Source organism: Ursus americanus, chromosome 8 (assembly GCF_024610735.1).
Source record: "Ursus americanus isolate L20-20 chromosome 8, mUrsAme1.1.p, whole genome shotgun sequence".
Taxonomy (NCBI): domain Eukaryota; kingdom Metazoa; phylum Chordata; class Mammalia; order Carnivora; family Ursidae; genus Ursus; species Ursus americanus.
This window is the reverse complement of record NC_142134.1, coordinates 50507484-50525188: the sequence shown is the minus strand read 5'-3', so window position 1 is coordinate 50525188 and position 17705 is coordinate 50507484. Positions and strand designations below refer to the sequence as shown.

General features: G+C 42.6%; 1 protein-coding gene across 25 annotated transcripts in view; it reads left to right on the top strand.

Annotated features, from left to right (window-relative positions):
• LIMCH1 (LIM and calponin homology domains 1) overlaps positions 1-17705 on the top strand; it is a 320508-nt gene that overhangs the window by 229869 nt on the left and 72934 nt on the right. For 10 of the 25 annotated variants that reach the window (XM_087864173.1, XM_087864172.1, XM_045816044.2 and 7 more), the window contains 4 exons: positions 2118-2313; positions 7620-7872; positions 8940-9206; positions 17060-17362. In XM_087864173.1, the coding sequence (XP_087720299.1) occupies positions 2118-2313; positions 7620-7872; positions 8940-9206; positions 17060-17362 (1019 nt within the window). Of the gene's footprint in view, positions 1-1543; positions 1737-2117; positions 2314-7619; positions 7873-8939; positions 9207-17059; positions 17363-17705 lie in introns of those variants that run through there. The other 15 variants (XM_045816056.2, XM_045816050.2, XM_045816052.2 and 12 more) reach the window with 4 other exon arrangements.

Genomic DNA, 17705 nt, shown 5'->3' with positions numbered 1-17705 from the left:
AGTCGGTGGAGCTTCCAAGACCATGCTCCTAACCTCCCCTCGGCTGCCTGTGTTTCGCAGTATTTATAGTTGGGTGGTGTAGACATAAACAGCATTTAGGAAAGGGGCATCATCCAGGTTAGCATCATTCACACAGTAAGGAGCCAGTGAGTGTCCCAGAGTTGGAAGAAGTGATGCTGGTTATGGCGACTATAACCACCCCAAAGTTGATCAAACGTTGGCAGGTTGTACCCTTTGGGATTTGGAGATGGAATCCTGTGTTGGAATCACAGTTTTGCTGCTCACTGTGTGACCTCAGTCAAGTTACTTAACCTCTCTGATTCTTATTTTCCTCTTCTCTAAAATGAGGACAATGCTAACCGCATCATTGTAGGGTTGTGAGGATTACATACATGTGCACACAGCATCAAATGTAGCCCTAGACACGTAGTAAGTACTCAGTAAGAGTGACCATGTTTTTAGCCATTTGGCCTATTCTTGGTGAATAAGTAACCCACGGTTTTAATTGCATTTCCAAAGAAATTAAGTACAAAACCATATCCAATTTAAATCTATACTTTTCAGTTAGTGGATGAGTTCTTCCTTTTGCAGCTAGTCAGGCCTGGCTTTTGTTCAAGTCCTGGTTAATTTTTGACCTACAAGTAAACTACCTTAATTTCCATAACTGGAATTTCTGCCTTCCTCTGGACGGTCAAGTGGGCTGCACTCACCCAGGCCATTTGACAGCGTATTCTTCCGGGGCCCCCTCTGTATGGAGGCTGCAGGGTGCTCCTCTCCATCCTGCCCTCCTCTCTCCCACTCCCCTCTCTCCAGGCAAAACCCGTATGTGCCTTGTGAATTCCAGCCACCCCAGGCCCCTCAAAATGCCTCCCGCTGGGAGGGTGCTGGAGAGAATTGATAAAAGCAGCTGGCAAAGGCCCGGGCTCCACTGGGCATCTTAGTTGGTTCAGGCGGTTTCCAAAATTGCTCCCGTGGCAAGAATATCTGTTTATTTTTCCTCTCTCTCGGGCATGTGGAGGGGACCTTCCTGAGCATCCCAGGACATCCCCAGGGTGACATTCCAGCCTTTGCAGATGAGAGCGTTCCCCTCTGCCGGCATCATCCACGGCCCGGATTTTAAGCGACAGTCTGGAGGAGATTAAATTGAGGTTTATCTTTGAGTGACCGGAGTTATTTTTGTTTTCGTCAGCGGGGACTATTGTAATTAATGCGAAGACACTGGCGGGAACAAGGCTTTTATTATAGTACGAGGGTGAGGACGGCTTTGACTGACCTTTCTGCTGCTGGGGTTTCAGTGTTTTAGTATGTGCTGCTCGCGCTGGAAAGAATTTATAATCACAGGCTGTCAAAGACAGCCATTGTTCTCACTGCTCTGAACATGTGGGTCCGCCACAAGTGCTTCCAGCTCCCCCAGCGCCAAGAGCTGGCCGAGAGCGAGAGCATGCCTGGATTCTTCTGAGGCATCAGGAAAAGCATTTTGCATATTTTTCATTGCCTTTTTTTTTTTTTTTTAACTTTCTGCCTCAGAAAGACAGCTCCCTTTCAGAGCAGGAATTTCCCTTCAAGGTAGCAGGAGATGGAAGCATGCTGCTCCAGACTTTCCAGACCTGATTCTGCCGCACAAACAGACGCTGTGTGCATTTGCCAGCTCGCGTAAACGAGAGCAAGCGCACGGCCGAACCAGGGGCTCAGTCCACGACAGGCATGCAGCTATGGATTCCGAAAGACGGGTCAAGGTTAAGGTTTTTGGTGTTTAGTTTTGTTTGGGTCGGTCATTGTACTCCTGTGAATCCAAACTTAAGGAGCTTTTATTCTTAGTTCCTTCGATTTTTTTTTTTTTTTTAAAGAACATGGTGGGATGTGCATTGCTAGGATTTTGTTTTTATTTACTTATTTTTCGAAATGTGCACGACTTTCTGATCGGGAAAGTCGCGGCACGGAGGGTGGAAGGATGAAATGTTGGCTTGTAGATGATAATCCGTGCCATAATTTTTTCCATACTGACAACCATACGCGGGATCTTTGGAAGACCACCGGAGCCGGATTTTCCTGGTTAGCGTAGGCTCTCCGTCTGTGGCTGAAGTGTCTGTAATTCTTTTCGTTTTATTTTTGGACAGGAGACTGATGACATTGAGAGTCCTAAACGTAGTATCCGAGACAGTGGCTACATAGACTGCTGGGATTCTGAGCGCAGCGACTCCCTGTCTCCCCCTCGCCACGGCAGAGATGATTCCTTCGACAGCCTGGATTCCTTCGGCTCCCGCTCCCAGCAGACCCCTTCCCCAGATGTAGTCCTCAGGGGAAGCAGCGATGGTAGGTTGCAGCCTTCGCGCACTGCACCTCTTAGAATGAAACATTCCCAAGAGCTGCCTTGTCACCCGTGCACGGAAGGTGGGCTCCGTATCCACCCTGCTGGGACCCGGTAACTCTAAGCTGGGAGAAGAGAAGTGTTTCTTGTGTTGTTTTCGTGGTCCTTAGAATTTGCTTTGGCTTTGCCAGCAGTTTGAACATTGCCTCAGTGAGCCTATCTTCTCTTGGAAAATATGTTACATCATTCCTCCCTCGGTCTCAGTGAATCAAGGCGCTGTGCAGGCAGTTAGCTCATGAAGTGTGCTGAAGATATGTGCTGTGGGTACGAGGAAGGGAAATGTGTGAGTACCACACTGTAGACGTGAAAATGAATCAACTTCCAGCAAACTGGAAATGCACGACACATGCTTAGGAAGGTGCTGAAGCCTGGGAAACTTTAATTGGCAGGGTTTTGGCAATCTGTTCGATGCTTGTGATACCTGACCATTTCCTGGAGCCGTGCGGGTGGCCCCCAGTGTACACAACCCAGACTGCCTGTTTGTTCTGAGTCTGGCTTTGATTTAAATCCCATGGATTTTATATCACCTGTAAGAAATGATCGTTTTTCCTTAAAAATGTGTGGTCATGCAACTTGATGTAAATTTAATGCATATTTTCCAGAAGCTGTTATTTAAGTCACTTATCTCATACCTTTGTACTTTTAGGAAGGAAAGATGGCTGGGATCTGCATATATAAACTTGCAGAAAGGCACCAAGGCTGGTGGGGGTTTTTTTTTTTTATTTGTTTCTATTTTTTTAATGCATTGCTTGATTGATGCTCATATTTCTAGAGACTTAAGGCTTCTCTCTGAGATGAAGATTCCCTTTTATGGCTGAAAGATCCCTTTCCGCTATAAATCTCTATCTAAAATCCTTGAGTATTTAATGTGCCTAGGTCCTGAATTAACTACTTGACACCTAGCATCTCATTTAGTCCTTAGCACAGATTATGAGATACAGTTTCTCACTTAGTCTCCCCACCCCCACCCCGAGCTACGAGACATTCCTTATCTGTATTTCACAGATGAACTTTACAGAGGTTAAGTAATTGTCCTCAAGTTGGTAAGTGACAGATATCACTGTCATTAAGTAGTGTAACAATGTTAGCCTCAAGACGTGTGAGTCCAAAACTTAAACTCTTAAACCTAATTTGCCGACAACTTTTGTTTACCTAATAAATTTTTTCAATTCTAGAATGACTGAATTAATGCTTTTGTTTAGTACTTAAGCTTTCCAACCAATAGATTAGCCCCAGGGCCTCATAGTGTGTGACTCCGAAAGAATCCCCTGGTGCATTGTGAGCTGCATGAAAAACATTTCTAAAATTGTGCATGACATCTTAAGGTACGACCCACAGCATTAGAAGTTACAGTACCAAGCATGTGACCTAACTGAGCTTGAATATAACCAAAAGGGAGATTTACTTTTACAGAACGTATCTGAACCAGACTGTTTCATATTATTTTGATTGTTTTTTTTAATTATTCTTCTTGTTCATCTTGTTTTTATAAGTGGTTTTATATTCTGTCACAGCTTCGAGGGCCTCAGAGTTTTATAACGAGCGACATCTTGAAGGGATGTGAGATGGTAATTACTAATATTGGACTAATGTGTGCTGAGACACAATTTCATTTACAACAATTAAGATTGATAAGCTAGAGTCTTTTTATAAATATTTTTCCATGTAAAGAATAATATGAAATTGAGCCTCACAGAACACCGTCCATGGAGGAGAGCACCCTACACACAGATTTCACCAAGCAGCCTGATACCTTCAGGCTTATGTTCTTGTAAATGGATCAAGACCTAATGAGATTTAAAACACACACACACACACACACACACACACACACACACACACACACTTTTTTAAATCTGCCTTAAAAAAATAGTATATTGTTCAAATGGATGTTGTATTTTATTAGAATTTATGGCTTTTTTTAACCATGCTAACCAACAAGATTGCTAGTGATAAACACTTTCAAATGTAGAAGCACATTTTTTGTTAAGTCTTGAAAATTTATTTCCTAAGGACTCACAATCTGGTTAGAGAAAATCTTAGCGTAAAGTTCTCCAGTTCCATATTGGGTCAATATTTTAACATTATCGAGGCCCACGGACCCATTCAGTGGGGACAATCAAGAGCCACGCTCCTAAGAGGTGCCACGATTCTATGGGTTGCACCCGAGAGTTACCTGGCCGGGATGCTGTGGGTCCCTAGGGTGAGTTCAGCCAATCCGTCTTGCTACACGGGTGCGGGCCCCTCCCTCACCTCCCCTAGCATCCTCCTGAGGCCACTTAATGGACTTCGCTGATGAGGAAATACAAACCCTTCTACTCAGATGCGTTTAAAATTAAGAACAGGGTTTAGAAATATGATGTATTTTGTTAAATGAATATTCTTTTATAGAAAAGATGAGTTGAGAGAGAGAAATAAGGAATCAGAGAAATTAAAGTGTTAGAGGAAGATGAGAAAACCAAGGGCTAAGGGTGTATATGGCCAAAATATGGGGAAAAAAGAAAGTGCCCCCCCCAGTTACTGGAAGGGAGAGCAATGTAGCTCCCTGGAAAGGAAGGCTCGGACTTTGATAAAGTAATGTCATCATCATGATGTGCTGTATTGTCATTTACTAACTTTGGGCATAAATAGCAAAGCCACCCTAGTATATATCTGTGTTTTTGGGATGAAGTCAAACTCTTTTGAAGTCCTGGCCTTCGATAAGAATCCTTGCATTTACCAAGGGTACCATACCAGCCACTTTCTAGGTGCTTGGCGCCATCTCCTTGAACCCTCACAACTACCTGGGAGAGCTGCGTTATCGTCCCCATGTGTCCGACAAGGACCCTGAGGTACGGAGGGTTTAAGTTTTGCAGAGCTACCCAGCTAGTAGGACAGAGTCTAAATTAAACCCTGGCCTCTAAGTCCAGACCCTGCCCTTCTTTCAATAGAGTCACTCTGCCTCAAGGCATCTGCAAATTAACTTTTCTTGACTGTCTGTTGAAGACACTGATCAAAGAGTAATTGTGGGAAGGAAGAGGGTGATCTGTGTGTGTGAACCTATTTTGAGACTTTCACTAAGATTATTACAGATAATATGTTTTTAGATTCTGCACACAAAGAAGGTTCATAGATTCTAGGATTTGACATCAGAAAATGGAGACAGCTCTTAATTCATTACTAAGCCCTCGTAGTTGATTGAAGAATCATTTTCTTTCTTTCGTTTATTCAAGAAAGTGTAGTGCTTCCCCTAGTCAGGATGCTTTACGCAAAGGACATTTCTCCAATGTCACAGAGGAAGGAGTGTGTCACAGAGGAAGGAACTTTGGGCTGGAGTCTGGAGAACAGAAATTGGGAGTCCTGGGCTGTTACATACCAGCCATGCAGAAGGAGTTCTTTCTGCCTCTCTGAGCCTCTGTTCCCACTTCTGTAAAATGGGGATGATATCATATCAGGAAACAAATCTAAGAGTTTGGCAAGGGAAGGTAGTGTTAGCATTTATTTATAAAACATTTCACAGGGGCCTCTAAATGTTTCTGGGACACTGAGAGAGACGGATACCGTTGATGAAAGACTTGGGGTGGGAAGGTGCTAAGTTATGAATCGAAAAGCAGCAAGTACTGAAACGGTCAAAACTTTGGAAGGGAGGCTGAAAGCAAGTGCCATGAATAATTCATGAACTGCATATTTCATCCGCAACAATGAACAACTTGTTTATGGTCAATGCTTTCAACTTGTAAAGTCTTTTAAAAGCCATTAAATCATTTAATCTCCAGGGCAAATCATTTCATTCCAATTTTTACAGAAGAGGACAGGCAAGTGTGATAGAACCAGCCTAGGAGACCACAGCTCACTAGTGACAGATCCGAAACTATGATGACATCAAGAGTAGTCAGCTTGTATCAAGCACTTACTCCGTACCAAGTACTGTACCAACGGTTTACATATATGCCTATGTAACTATCTCCTCCCAAAAGCCCTACGAAGTAGGTGGCGTTATCATCCTCACTTTGCAGATTGGGAAAACTGAGTCTTTGAGAGGTGACCTCACAACCGCAGAGTCTCCCAGCTAGTGAGTGGCAGAGCCCAAAACAAAGTGAGTCTGGCTTAAGACCCTGTACACTGCCCCCTCGGCTGGGCTGCCCCATCTCTTGACTCAGCTGAAGGCTCTTTTCACAAAGGTAAAGAAGTAAATTTTCTTTGCTCTCAGTGGAGTTGAATAGCCTATTCCTGATGCTGTCCTTGATGAGGAGTTTCCAGCCAGCTCCCACACGGCGGCTTCTGCAATGGTCGTGTTTGTTTTAATGACAGCTTCACTCTCATAGGTCTTACCAGTCGAGTGAGATGAGACACAGGACACAGGGATACAATATAGTTATTGGGGCTCTTGCCCCCAAAAAACTGGTTTGGCAACATTGAATTCTTTTGCGTTGGCTGAAATGCTCTTTAAGCCAAACCAGTTCATTTACTCATCAGATAATTTGAGGATGCCCATTGGGTGCAAAGACGCTGTGATAAATGCTGTAATGATGTAAAGCCCTGGTTCTCAAATACAAGATTGAAAGGGTAATGTGCCCAAAGAAAAGAATTGATTGGGCCATGGGGTTCCCAGGAAGAAAAGATGGCCTCCAGCTAGGGCATCAGGAAGAGCTCCGATATGGAGGAAAATGCATTTATTATAACTCAAACCACTTCCTGAAAGGCAAACCCTTGGTCTAATCTAAACCTGCCACTTTCTGAACTCCTATTCTTCTTATCCGTCTTTGCTCCTCGATGATAACCTATATCCTTCAGGTGTTTCATAGATCGGTTAAAGGCGCGTCCAAGACAAAATGTCATTTTATGACATTTCCTTTATAAAACAGAATCCTTTATAATTCTTTTTTGTGTGACTGTCTAGCACAGTGTAAGACACACACCAAGTGGTGCTCAGTAAAAACTCCATCGGCTAATTTATGTCTTTTCTTTCAAGAGTCGCAGACTCTCAGCAGCCTCTAGGTCTGCCGCAGATGTGGTGTGAATCGTCATTCTCAGATACAACTGGGCTTGCCACTATTTTTTCAATTGGATTTTTTCCCCCTGATTTGAGTCTGGAGCTTTTCTCAGAACAGACTAATTTAGATGGATGCTTTAGACTCGTTAAGTGAATAATTTAAGGAAGGAATCCCCAGAACCCACAGATCTGACCACATCCCTAATACGGCACACTTACCATCGGGAACTTATCGGCTACCCCAGCGCACGTTTTCAGCACCCGTCCTCTCTTCCCCAGGGAGAGGAAGTGACTCTGAATCCGACTTGCCACATCGGAAGCTGCCAGATGTGAAGAAGGATGACATGTCTGCGAGGCGGACTTCCCACGGTGAGCCGAAATCAGCAGTGCCTTTTAACCAGTACCTCCCGAACAAAAGCAATCAGACGGCCTACGTCCCCGCTCCTCTGAGAAAGAAGAAAGCAGAGCGAGAGGAATATCGGAAGAGCTGGAGTACTGCCACCTCCCCCCTGGGTGGGGAGAGGCCCTTCAGGTAAGGCCTGAGCTATGCTGCCGCTGTCTTGGCTTGAACACTAGCAGTAAAGGGACCCCAGAGCTCCGGCCCACGATCGAGCTCAGATAACCATTCCAGAACTTTGATGTAAGATTACAAATGGCGGTGGGCAGGACAGCACTTTGGAGAGGGGTTGTGGTGATGGAGTCTAAGCTTCATGATGGCACCGAGAACAGTGCCTGCCACACAGGCACTCAACAGATCCTTGTCTAACAGGGCAGATTTTTGAAACCAGTTCTAGTGAGAGGACATGGAGAGCAGATTTGTCATCCGTGTCTTTCCGAGGAGACTGCTGACTCCCATGCCTGTTAAATTAGGTGCAGAAAGCCACATCTCTATGTGAGGAGACTTTTTCTTAAATCTAGATGCATGATTATCTAGATACAAGCTCAAGTACGTAAGGGATGCGTGAAACATGCTTCAGAATCGCCTGGAGAAACTCATAGTAAGTGCATGATACGCTGAACTGCTCATCTCTTTAGAGAAGCAAGCAGTGATTTCCCTGAAACTCTTTATGTTTATGCATTTATTTAGTCAGCAGGTATTTTTTCAGCACCTGCCCCATGCGGTGTGCTTTTAGGCACCAGGGACCCAGTAGTAAATAAGGTAGAGTCCCTGCCTTAAGAATCTTCTAGTCCAATAAAAGAAACTTATAGTCTAGTCTAATCCTTTGAGCAAAACCACCCTGATCACTGCATGCTTATTTCTAATAATCCACCTTTATTATCTATGAATTTCATCGAATAAACATTTTGTTAAAAGTTTTGATGATTGAATCAAACATGAGTTTTACCTTTCCAGCAGAAAAGTCTTTTTGTCTTTCAATATCAATTTTGAAATAGTTCTTACTGTTGAGATTATGATGCGTTGTATTCATTAACAAATTAATGGCTGCATTTAACTTTCTTCACATTACCAGGATCCTTTTGCATGCTATGACTTTTTTTTTTAAGTGAAAAGTAATGTCAGAATGACCAGGAGATGACATATGGCTTGCTCCAAGCCCAGGCTGTTAGTTTGGTAAACCGTGTTGTCCAACTCACTAGCTATCCTGAAACAATAGAGGAAGAGGGAAGTGAAGTGGGGTCTCCTTGTGAAGAGGACCCAGTCGGCCCAGTGGATCCCGGTGGGAAGCCTTCTGATGGTGGGTTAGAATTACCCACTGGCAGTGGTCAGGAGCAGCCTCCTCCAGAGGGGGCTGTGGTGGCACCAGCTCCCAAGTCTCAAGAAAAAGATGCTGTGGAAATCCAAAAGCGCAGAAGGCTAGAGCAAGCTGGGATCAAGGTCCTGCCCGCGGCACAGCGCTTTGCCAGGTTAGCTCTGCAGGCCGAAGGCGGGCCTGGCTGCCTTTGTGCATGCCTGGGGTTTGGAATCTGTCTGGCGTGTTGGAGTTTCCGTCGTGTTTCCCACTTCCTGCTTTCCCCTTTGCAGCTCTATTCCCCCTCCTCAAGCAAATAGAAATAGTTGCGAGACTTTGCCCCAGGGCATGTCTCCGCCAAGAACTTGGCTGTTCTAGATGGTGGCAACTTGGCTGTTGTAAATGGTGGCGAAAAGTGAGCTTCTTGCTGCTTGATTAGACCTTGTCCTAGTCAAGTATTAGTGGTCAGTCATTTGTGGGCTGCGGGATTTACCTAGCAATAACATTTTATTTTTCAATTGTTTGCGGCTTGTTAATTTTCACGCTACTCCTAAATGGCTCTTACCTTACTTGACACATCACCGGAAAATAATTTCTTTGAATTCCTTTAGAAAGTGTGGTTGGCTTACAAAAACCCACTTGCTTTCTTTGTCCCGAGGGAGTGGTAAGATTGCACTTACTTGACTCCTTTCCTAAAGCACGTTGATTCATAAACAAAGAATGGAGTAATTTCTTTTCTTAATTGTAACAAAGGCACCAGCATCCAGCCCGGATGCCTTCATATTACATGTGTGATGGAAACCTTCAGCAGTCCAAGTCACAGAAAACTATAGTTCTACTGTTTTAGGTAAGGTTTTGAGAAGCTGGTTAATTTTTCCTTACATAATGACCACAAAGATCCTAACAAATCATAATGAGACCAAAATTTATTTGAGAAATTAAAATTTGTAACAGTTTAACAATTGAAACTCCTTTGCCATCTGTTGTTCCATTTAATTGCAAGAGGTAGGTGACATACCCATTTTCAAGAAGAGTAAACTGAGAATCAGTGATACCAAGTGACTTGCTGGTCTGAAAGCTGGTGACCGCTGACCTGGTGGCCAGATTGAAATTTTCTGACCACAGTACCACAACTGCCTCCCACACACTTAACAGAACATTTTCCATTTCTCTGTACAATTCCAAATGTGGTTAGTGCTATATGATCTAGTTTTTTAACTGAAAGTTCCAGCAATGGCTTATATGGATTTAATCCCAGAGTAGCTTTGTATTGATAAAAACAACAACAACAACAAAAACAAGGGTACGCTTCTTCCCTGTCTGTGGTATCTCACAGATAAGTACATCTATCCTAAACATATATGTGCTTCTAGAAAACTCAACCATAAAATTGTGCTTGTGTTCCAAGAAGCTCTCTGGTTTTCTGAGATAATGGAGAGTAATGTAGAATCATAAAAAGCAAAATCAAATCCAGATATTCTATAAATTTTGGTACAAAGACCTTATCAGACACATATTTTTTCAACACCATTTTAGCATGACTTGTATCAGAGAACAGGCTCGATGCTGAGAATACAAAAATGAATAGTATCCCCTTTACCATGTATCATTTTCCTTCTGTCTTCAAATTTAGGGCCCAGTGGGTGTAGGTAATATAGGTAAGAGTATGAATTTACAAAAAAATTTTAATCTTAATATCCTTGACACACATACCTTCATTTTTATCACATCTGATAAGTCTTTAAGCTAAAATTCACCAAAGACACCATGATCGTTATTTTTTTTCTGTTTTAGTATCATTTTCAAAAATTACTACTCTGCTTGGTTAAAATGAATCTCGTTTTTAAAAATTGATTTGTCTATAATTACCAGTCTGGTTGAATATTATGTGTATTGGCTATTCGGGTTTCTTTTTCCATATCCTGTGCCATCTTTTCCCATTTAAAAAAATTTCATTTTATCGTAGTAAGAACACTTAGCACAAGATCTCTCCTCTGAACAGATCTTGAATTGTTCAATAGAGTTTTGTTAACTATAGATATGATGTTGTACACTAGATCTCTAGAATTTATTCATCCTGCCTAAGTGAAACTTTATGCCCATTGATTAGTAACTGCCTGTTTCCTCCTTCCTTAGCCCCTGGCAACCACCATTCTACTCTTTGATTCTATGTATTTGATTCTTAGATATGGCATATAAGAGAAATCATGCAGTGTTTTTCCTTCTGTGACTAACTTATTTCACGTATTATAATGTCCTCAAGGTTCATCTGTATTATCACCTAGTGCAGAATTTTCTTCTTTTTAAAGACCGAATGATATCCTATTATATGTAAAAGTCACATATTCTTCCATTCATCCATCAGTGGATATTTACATTGTTTCCACATCTTGGCTATTGTGAATAGTATGGCAGTGAACATGGGAGTGCTACTATCTCTTAGGGATCCTGACTTCAATTGTTTTGGATATATAGCCAGAAGTGTGATTGCTGGATCATATGGTAGATGTATTTTTAATTTTTCAAGAGATCTCTAAATCATCTTTAGACTATCCAAAAAAGCAACAATGAGTGGGGAGCCTCATTAAGCTAACTCAGCACACCCAGGAATCATGGTGATGGAGAGAAAAGAACAGATTGGACAAGGCTGGAAATTCCATGGGTGTCCTGTGTCCATAACTGTGAGGTTTATTTTGTAATGAAATATTGAAATCTTTTATGATAGTGCCCATTCTGTGCACAAACCTAGAGTCATGGTTAGTTTACAAATGTAATTCTGATGGATGAATATTGTATTTATGTGGTAGTCTTTGCTACTGTCCACATTTCCTGTTATCTGGCTCAATTGTTTACATATTTTGTCCAAGTTAGCTCTGTTAAGCAGAAATTCCCAGGTCTGTTAATATCATCACACCTGAGATCTTCTGACTTAAGATTTAAAATTGGGTTCAGGAAAATTATGCATATTCCCAGAGCATGTCCCCAACAGCAATGTGACACAGCCTCTCCAAACACCCAGAATTCTTTTGTTGGCAGATTGTTCAGCTACTGCTCTCTCATAAAGGGTTTATATGCATCCCATGTCACTAGCCTGGCCTGTCTGTGTCCCTGTCACTTACTTTCTGCAGCTCATCAGAGTTGAGAGTCATGCTAAGTTTATCCTGCTTTTCATGTGGCAGAAAGTAGCTTAACTAGAATGAAACCCATAAAGATGAAAAGGCTTCTTGGTATCTAGAAAGTAAGAATGTAAAATACATAAATATGCTGATGTCTCTAAAAACATTTAACCTCCATCTCCTGTCTTTGCCATCCATATGGATTCTGGCTACCACATCTTTGAACCCAGCAAGAGGCCCTACATATGTTCTGTGGCCCATTTCTTAGCTGGGAAAGTCTGTGTTTGTGGAGATGGGTAATAATATAAAGTCATGCATGAGGGAGGGAGGAACATAGACAAAGAACAAGGCTTTATTTCTGTGGACTGTTTTCTTGTTGTTTTTTCCCAAGTATTCTCAAACACCTCCTTATATTATATCCAATACAGTATAGAAAAAGGAGCAAGAGTGCATGGTATTCCATTTTCACGTGAGTTTAGAAGCCCAGAAGTCCCAAACTTCCTGTCAAACCATATATTAGGAGTTATCTTAGCATCAAGGGACAGAAAGTAGGGCTTCTTAATAAATGTGTGGAGTTTAATATTTATTAGAGTCACCATTGAAGTAAGAAGAATATAAACTACTTTTTTTTCTATTTTAGTTTATGATTTCATTAGCTTAATTACCCCAAAATATGAGACTCTGCCAAAAAAGCCAAGATTTCTTGTTTTTAAGAGGATAAAATGGGAACCAAGATTCACTTCCCCTGAATTAAAATGCCATGGAGATTTGAGTTCTCTTACTTGGTGTTTCCCATTGGAGAAATAAACTTTTTTTTTTTAACTGAATTATAGGTTTCACGTGATTGTACTTCTTTTCTAATTGTTTTCATATGTTTCAGCACTCAGTCTTTTCTGCTGGTCTGTGGATCTTCTCAACCACATAGTAATTAATTACAGAGGGCAAAAAAACCCTCTAAGGAACAATAGACATTTTCGAAATCTTTAGAGGAAGAGTGGACGCAGCTAAGTGCCAGACACGCATTTCTCTACACCCCCTGCTCAGCAGATGACCGTGTCGCTGGTTGCTGCCGAACGGATCCATGGGGCTCAGGACCAGACACACACGTAGCTTGCAGGGGCCTCTGTGACTCTCGCTGTGGCCGCACTGTGCGGACACCGGGTGAGCCAGGAGGTTTCTGGTGTTGCCCCTGACATTCCCGGGAGGCCTACCAGGCCCTTCAGGAAGCCCAGTTTCTTTCAATAGAACAGACTGGCTGCCAGTCTGAGCTGGTTGCTTGTGTGTTACCAAGTGAAAGGGGGTGAAAGAAAATGCTAGTGCTTCCTTCTTTTCAAGCATTATCTCGTTCCCTTTGAAACATCTAACTTTGAGACAAGAGCTTTTTGTTTCCTCCTCACCTGCCTCGAGCCCATAACCTCTGCTACCGAGATAGCTTTACTTGTTTTAGATGAGGCCGGATGGTTGCCAGGCTAGAGACAGGGCTGGGCATTTCTCATTTCACGCTGAGCTGTCTTCCTTCTGAGTGAAGCAGTGAGCTGTGCCCACCCAGCAGCCCCACCTTCCCAAAGTGCCTCATCTATGAATGGCTTGAAAAAATAGAAGTGTCAACCAAGGAACTATCAAGCCAGATAACCTGAGTCTGCCCCTGAAATTCACTTCTTTTACCTAAACTCAGATGATTGGAGCTAGAAGCCTCAATATTCTCCTCTACCAGGTAGACATGAGAATCCCTATCGTACAGGGTTGTCGTGAAGGTTAGCGTATCTGAAATACACTAGCTGCTCAGAGAGGGAGAATCGTTGAAAACTGAAGTAGAACATGCTGAAGCTTGACAACAGACTGCCCTCAAGGTCCTTCAAAAAAAAAAAAAAAAGAAAGAAAGAAAGAAAAGCACATTTATAAAAGGCTACTTAAAAATTTTAGTAACTGGACATCTGTGAACACAGTCCTATCTGCCTTATGCACCGTATGTATTACTGCACGGCCAAAAGTACCAGTTCAGATTTTGTGTTATTATCTTTTTTCCTCTTTTTCTGAGTCTGCCTTGAGACTCTGAATTTACAGGATTCAAGCAAGTAGCGGAAAATCGGTCATTGTGACTGCTTTGTTTTTTTTTTTCAAGTGGGCAGGGAGTGGCTTTCAGTGACCAGTGATACAGAAAGCTTTCTTCACTTTTTTTTTTTTTTTTTTGAAGTCCACGCATCTAAATTGAGATCACTTGAAACAAGTGCTGCCGTGCTGGGCATTTAGCCTAAAAAGAAACACCCCAGGGAATCTGTAGCCTGGCTTGGGCTCATGTGATCCAGAGAACACCAGATTCTCCCTGCTCAAATTGGCATCACAAATTGGCATGGTCATTTGCATAAATGCATATATTTTATTCTAAAGGATTCTGCCTGAGTTGGGGGGGATATGGTAACCCATGACCCCTGGTCAAAAAAAATGAAAAGAGTGCTGCTTTTGAAAATAAGAGGTTTAAGCTAGGGGTCCGTTCCCCCCGCCCCCCCACCTCCCCCCCCCCCCCCCGCCGAACTTGGAGTCGGATCCGCTGAGATGAGATAATGAGTTTGAAAGCGCTTTGTAAACTGTAAAGTGCTGTGCAAGCATTGTAAGGTATGATTAGTGAGCATTCTGCTATCATTAATCCTAGCAGACCATTGCTGTCTGTGACCAGCGATGCAAATCACAACTCCAGTCTAAGCACAACTCACAGGATCCCTTTATTTAGTAAGCAAAATGCTTCTCTTTCTCCTGCTACCATACTCATGATAATGCCTGATTTTTTTTAAAGATTTCATTTATTTATTTGAGAGAGAATGAGAGAGGGAGAGCATGAGAGGGGGGAGGGTAGGAGGGAGAAACAGACTCCCTGCTGAGCAGGGAGCCCTCTGCAGGACTCCATCCTGGGACTCCAGGATCATGACCTGAGCCAAAGCAGTTGCTTAACCAACTGAACCACCCAGGTGCCCCAGATAATGCCTTACTTTTTCTATGATGTTCTGCTTTCAATACTGTTCCTGGCCCGGTGTTTTGTTTCATGGAGAGTATAGTGGTTACAAACAGAACCTCTGGAGCCAGACAGCCTGGGTTTGAATTTTAACTTAAGCCCTGGCTCTTTGACCTTGGGCAAATTTCTGAACCTAGAACCTAGTTTCTACTCTCTTAAAATGGCGATGCTAATAATGCTAACATTGCAGGGTTGGTATTGGGTTTAAATGAACTAACACTCAGAAGGAATTCTAGCCAATAATGCGTGCTCAATAATCGTTAGCCACTTTATCATCAACATTGTGCTTTTTAAGTAATGCCTTTTTGAAGCCATGAATTCAGTGGCTTGTGATTTCCATTGGCCATTCTTTATGGCCATAGTCAACCAACACCGGTTGGTACTTGCCAGACGCATTGGCTAAGGAGGCAGCGAGGAGCATGAATGCTGTCCGGGAGTGGTCAGGCAGGACACTGGGAGTCAGGTGTTCAACTCAGAGGGCAGAATTTTGTATTTTAAGAAATACATTTATTCGGGGAGCAAAACATTGCCAACCACTTCCAAATTCTGTTATTTAAGTTTTTATTGAGGGCAATGGCAGCAGTGAGAAGAAGGAATTTTCTGGGCATGATTAGTGACAATTTGGTTTTCCAAAAAGTCAGATGGAGTGAGGGCCTGCTAGAGTCTTAAGTGTAGCCCCCTCAGGAGCAGTATGGAGCAGAGCAGCAGATAGCAGGCTGCCTGCTGGATCAGGGTACAGAGTCTCATTGTTCATTTCGCTCCGAGCTACGCTAATTCCTCCTTCTTCGTTTCTGAGATGAGTTGTCCTTTGGGGATGAAGAATTTGCTCCTAATTCTCTCTTAGAAATTGGATACAAAGTAGGTGAGCATTAGGAGTCAAGATATTTTATTTACTTATCTTTATGAAACGAGAAGATAATAAATGATTTTTTAAAGTGTTAACATTTTATTATTACTTAGAATAATAATTACTTAGAAGCAAGGCTGATCCTTTGAGCAGGGAAAGAGGAGTTTGTGTGAATACCAGATGGACACAATTCGACCCTATTCCTATCCCACGTGCGTCCAACGGAAACAAAGAAAACAAAACTAAGTAAAAAGTCTTGATATTCCACCATTAAACCGCATTCAGGAATTTAAAAGTTTGAGGTCTTCAGTATCTCTTTGAAAATGGAAATAGTGCAAAGTATTGATTTTTTAGCCATTTGGCAAAATGTTTTACCGCAATTTACTTGACATCTAGCATATGACGAGAAAGAGCTGAGAGGTGGACCGTCGTTGGGGTAGAAGATCGAAGACAGAGCCGCTCGTGGGAGGGTGCAGGGCCAGAGAAGCATTTATGCCCCAGGTCCATCCCGTGAATGGTCATAAACTCTTCCAGATGCTTCAGGTTAGCTCGGCTCTGCAGAAAGACCTTCCTCACACTTTGCAATTGGGTACATAGTCTAGGTTTGCTGTCACACAGCTGCATGCGTTAGCTTCCCCCAGATCAGTTTTTTGGTGGCTCCCATTGTTGCCCTATCACTCAAATACAAATTGGGTACCTGTTGGGTACATGTGCTAAAGAAAAAAGAACAACCAAAAGCTTTCTACTCTTCCCAATTTCATGACAAGAGTTTGGACTGTCCCTCTCAGAGCCATTTAGGATCCTGCATTGCTGATGCTGATGGGGCCCTGTCAATTAAATGACTTTTTAGCATTGCTAGTAGCTGGCTAAATTCAAGGTTTTAAAACCCACCCTAACTATGCTACAACTCTGGACTAAAATAGCTAGCAGATGTCATCTAAACTAACGATATTGAGAAGAACTTTCACTAACAACACACTTGTGTGTCTGGAGATAGGAATTTAAAAAAGCCTTTGGTCTGATCACATGGAGAGTTCTGTTTAATTTTGCTCCATCAGTCACAAGCAATTAAGTAATGAGAAAGAAGCTGTTCGTGGCGTTGTCCTTCGCAAAGAAAACCCTTTCCTGACCCACCAACGTGGCAAAGATTCAGAGTCAGAAGAGGAAATTCGGTGTCGACGGCCAGATCTTGAGAAAGATGACTTTGCTGCAAGGAGAGCAAGGATGAACCAGACCAAGCCAGCAGTGCCATTGAACCAGCTCCTCTATGGGCCTTTCCGAAAAAGAGAGACAGAGAAATCAGAGAGCAGCAAACAGCTCTCAAAGGGAATTTCAGAAAAGAAAAGTCTAGAATATAAAAGGTGTGCACTGTGTGTGTGTGTTTGTGTGAGTGAGAGAGGGAGCATAATTAAGTGAAGGTGACTTATGCCATAGGCCCCCATTCCTTTCTTTCTTTTCCCAGTTACAAGTAATCGGTAATGGTGGTTTATTTTGAAGTGGATCTCCTGATATCCAGTCTCCCTAAATGTAGTGGCAGACAGTAGGATGGCCATGTCCAAAATAGGGCTTAATTTACTAAACTTTGCGTTCCAGTGGGCACATCACCACAAATCATTGGCATTATTGGCACAGGCAGACATGTGCCATTGCCGATCGGGGCAGCCACCGCCCAAGCCTGCTATAGTCCATTCAGAGGAAGCCGAA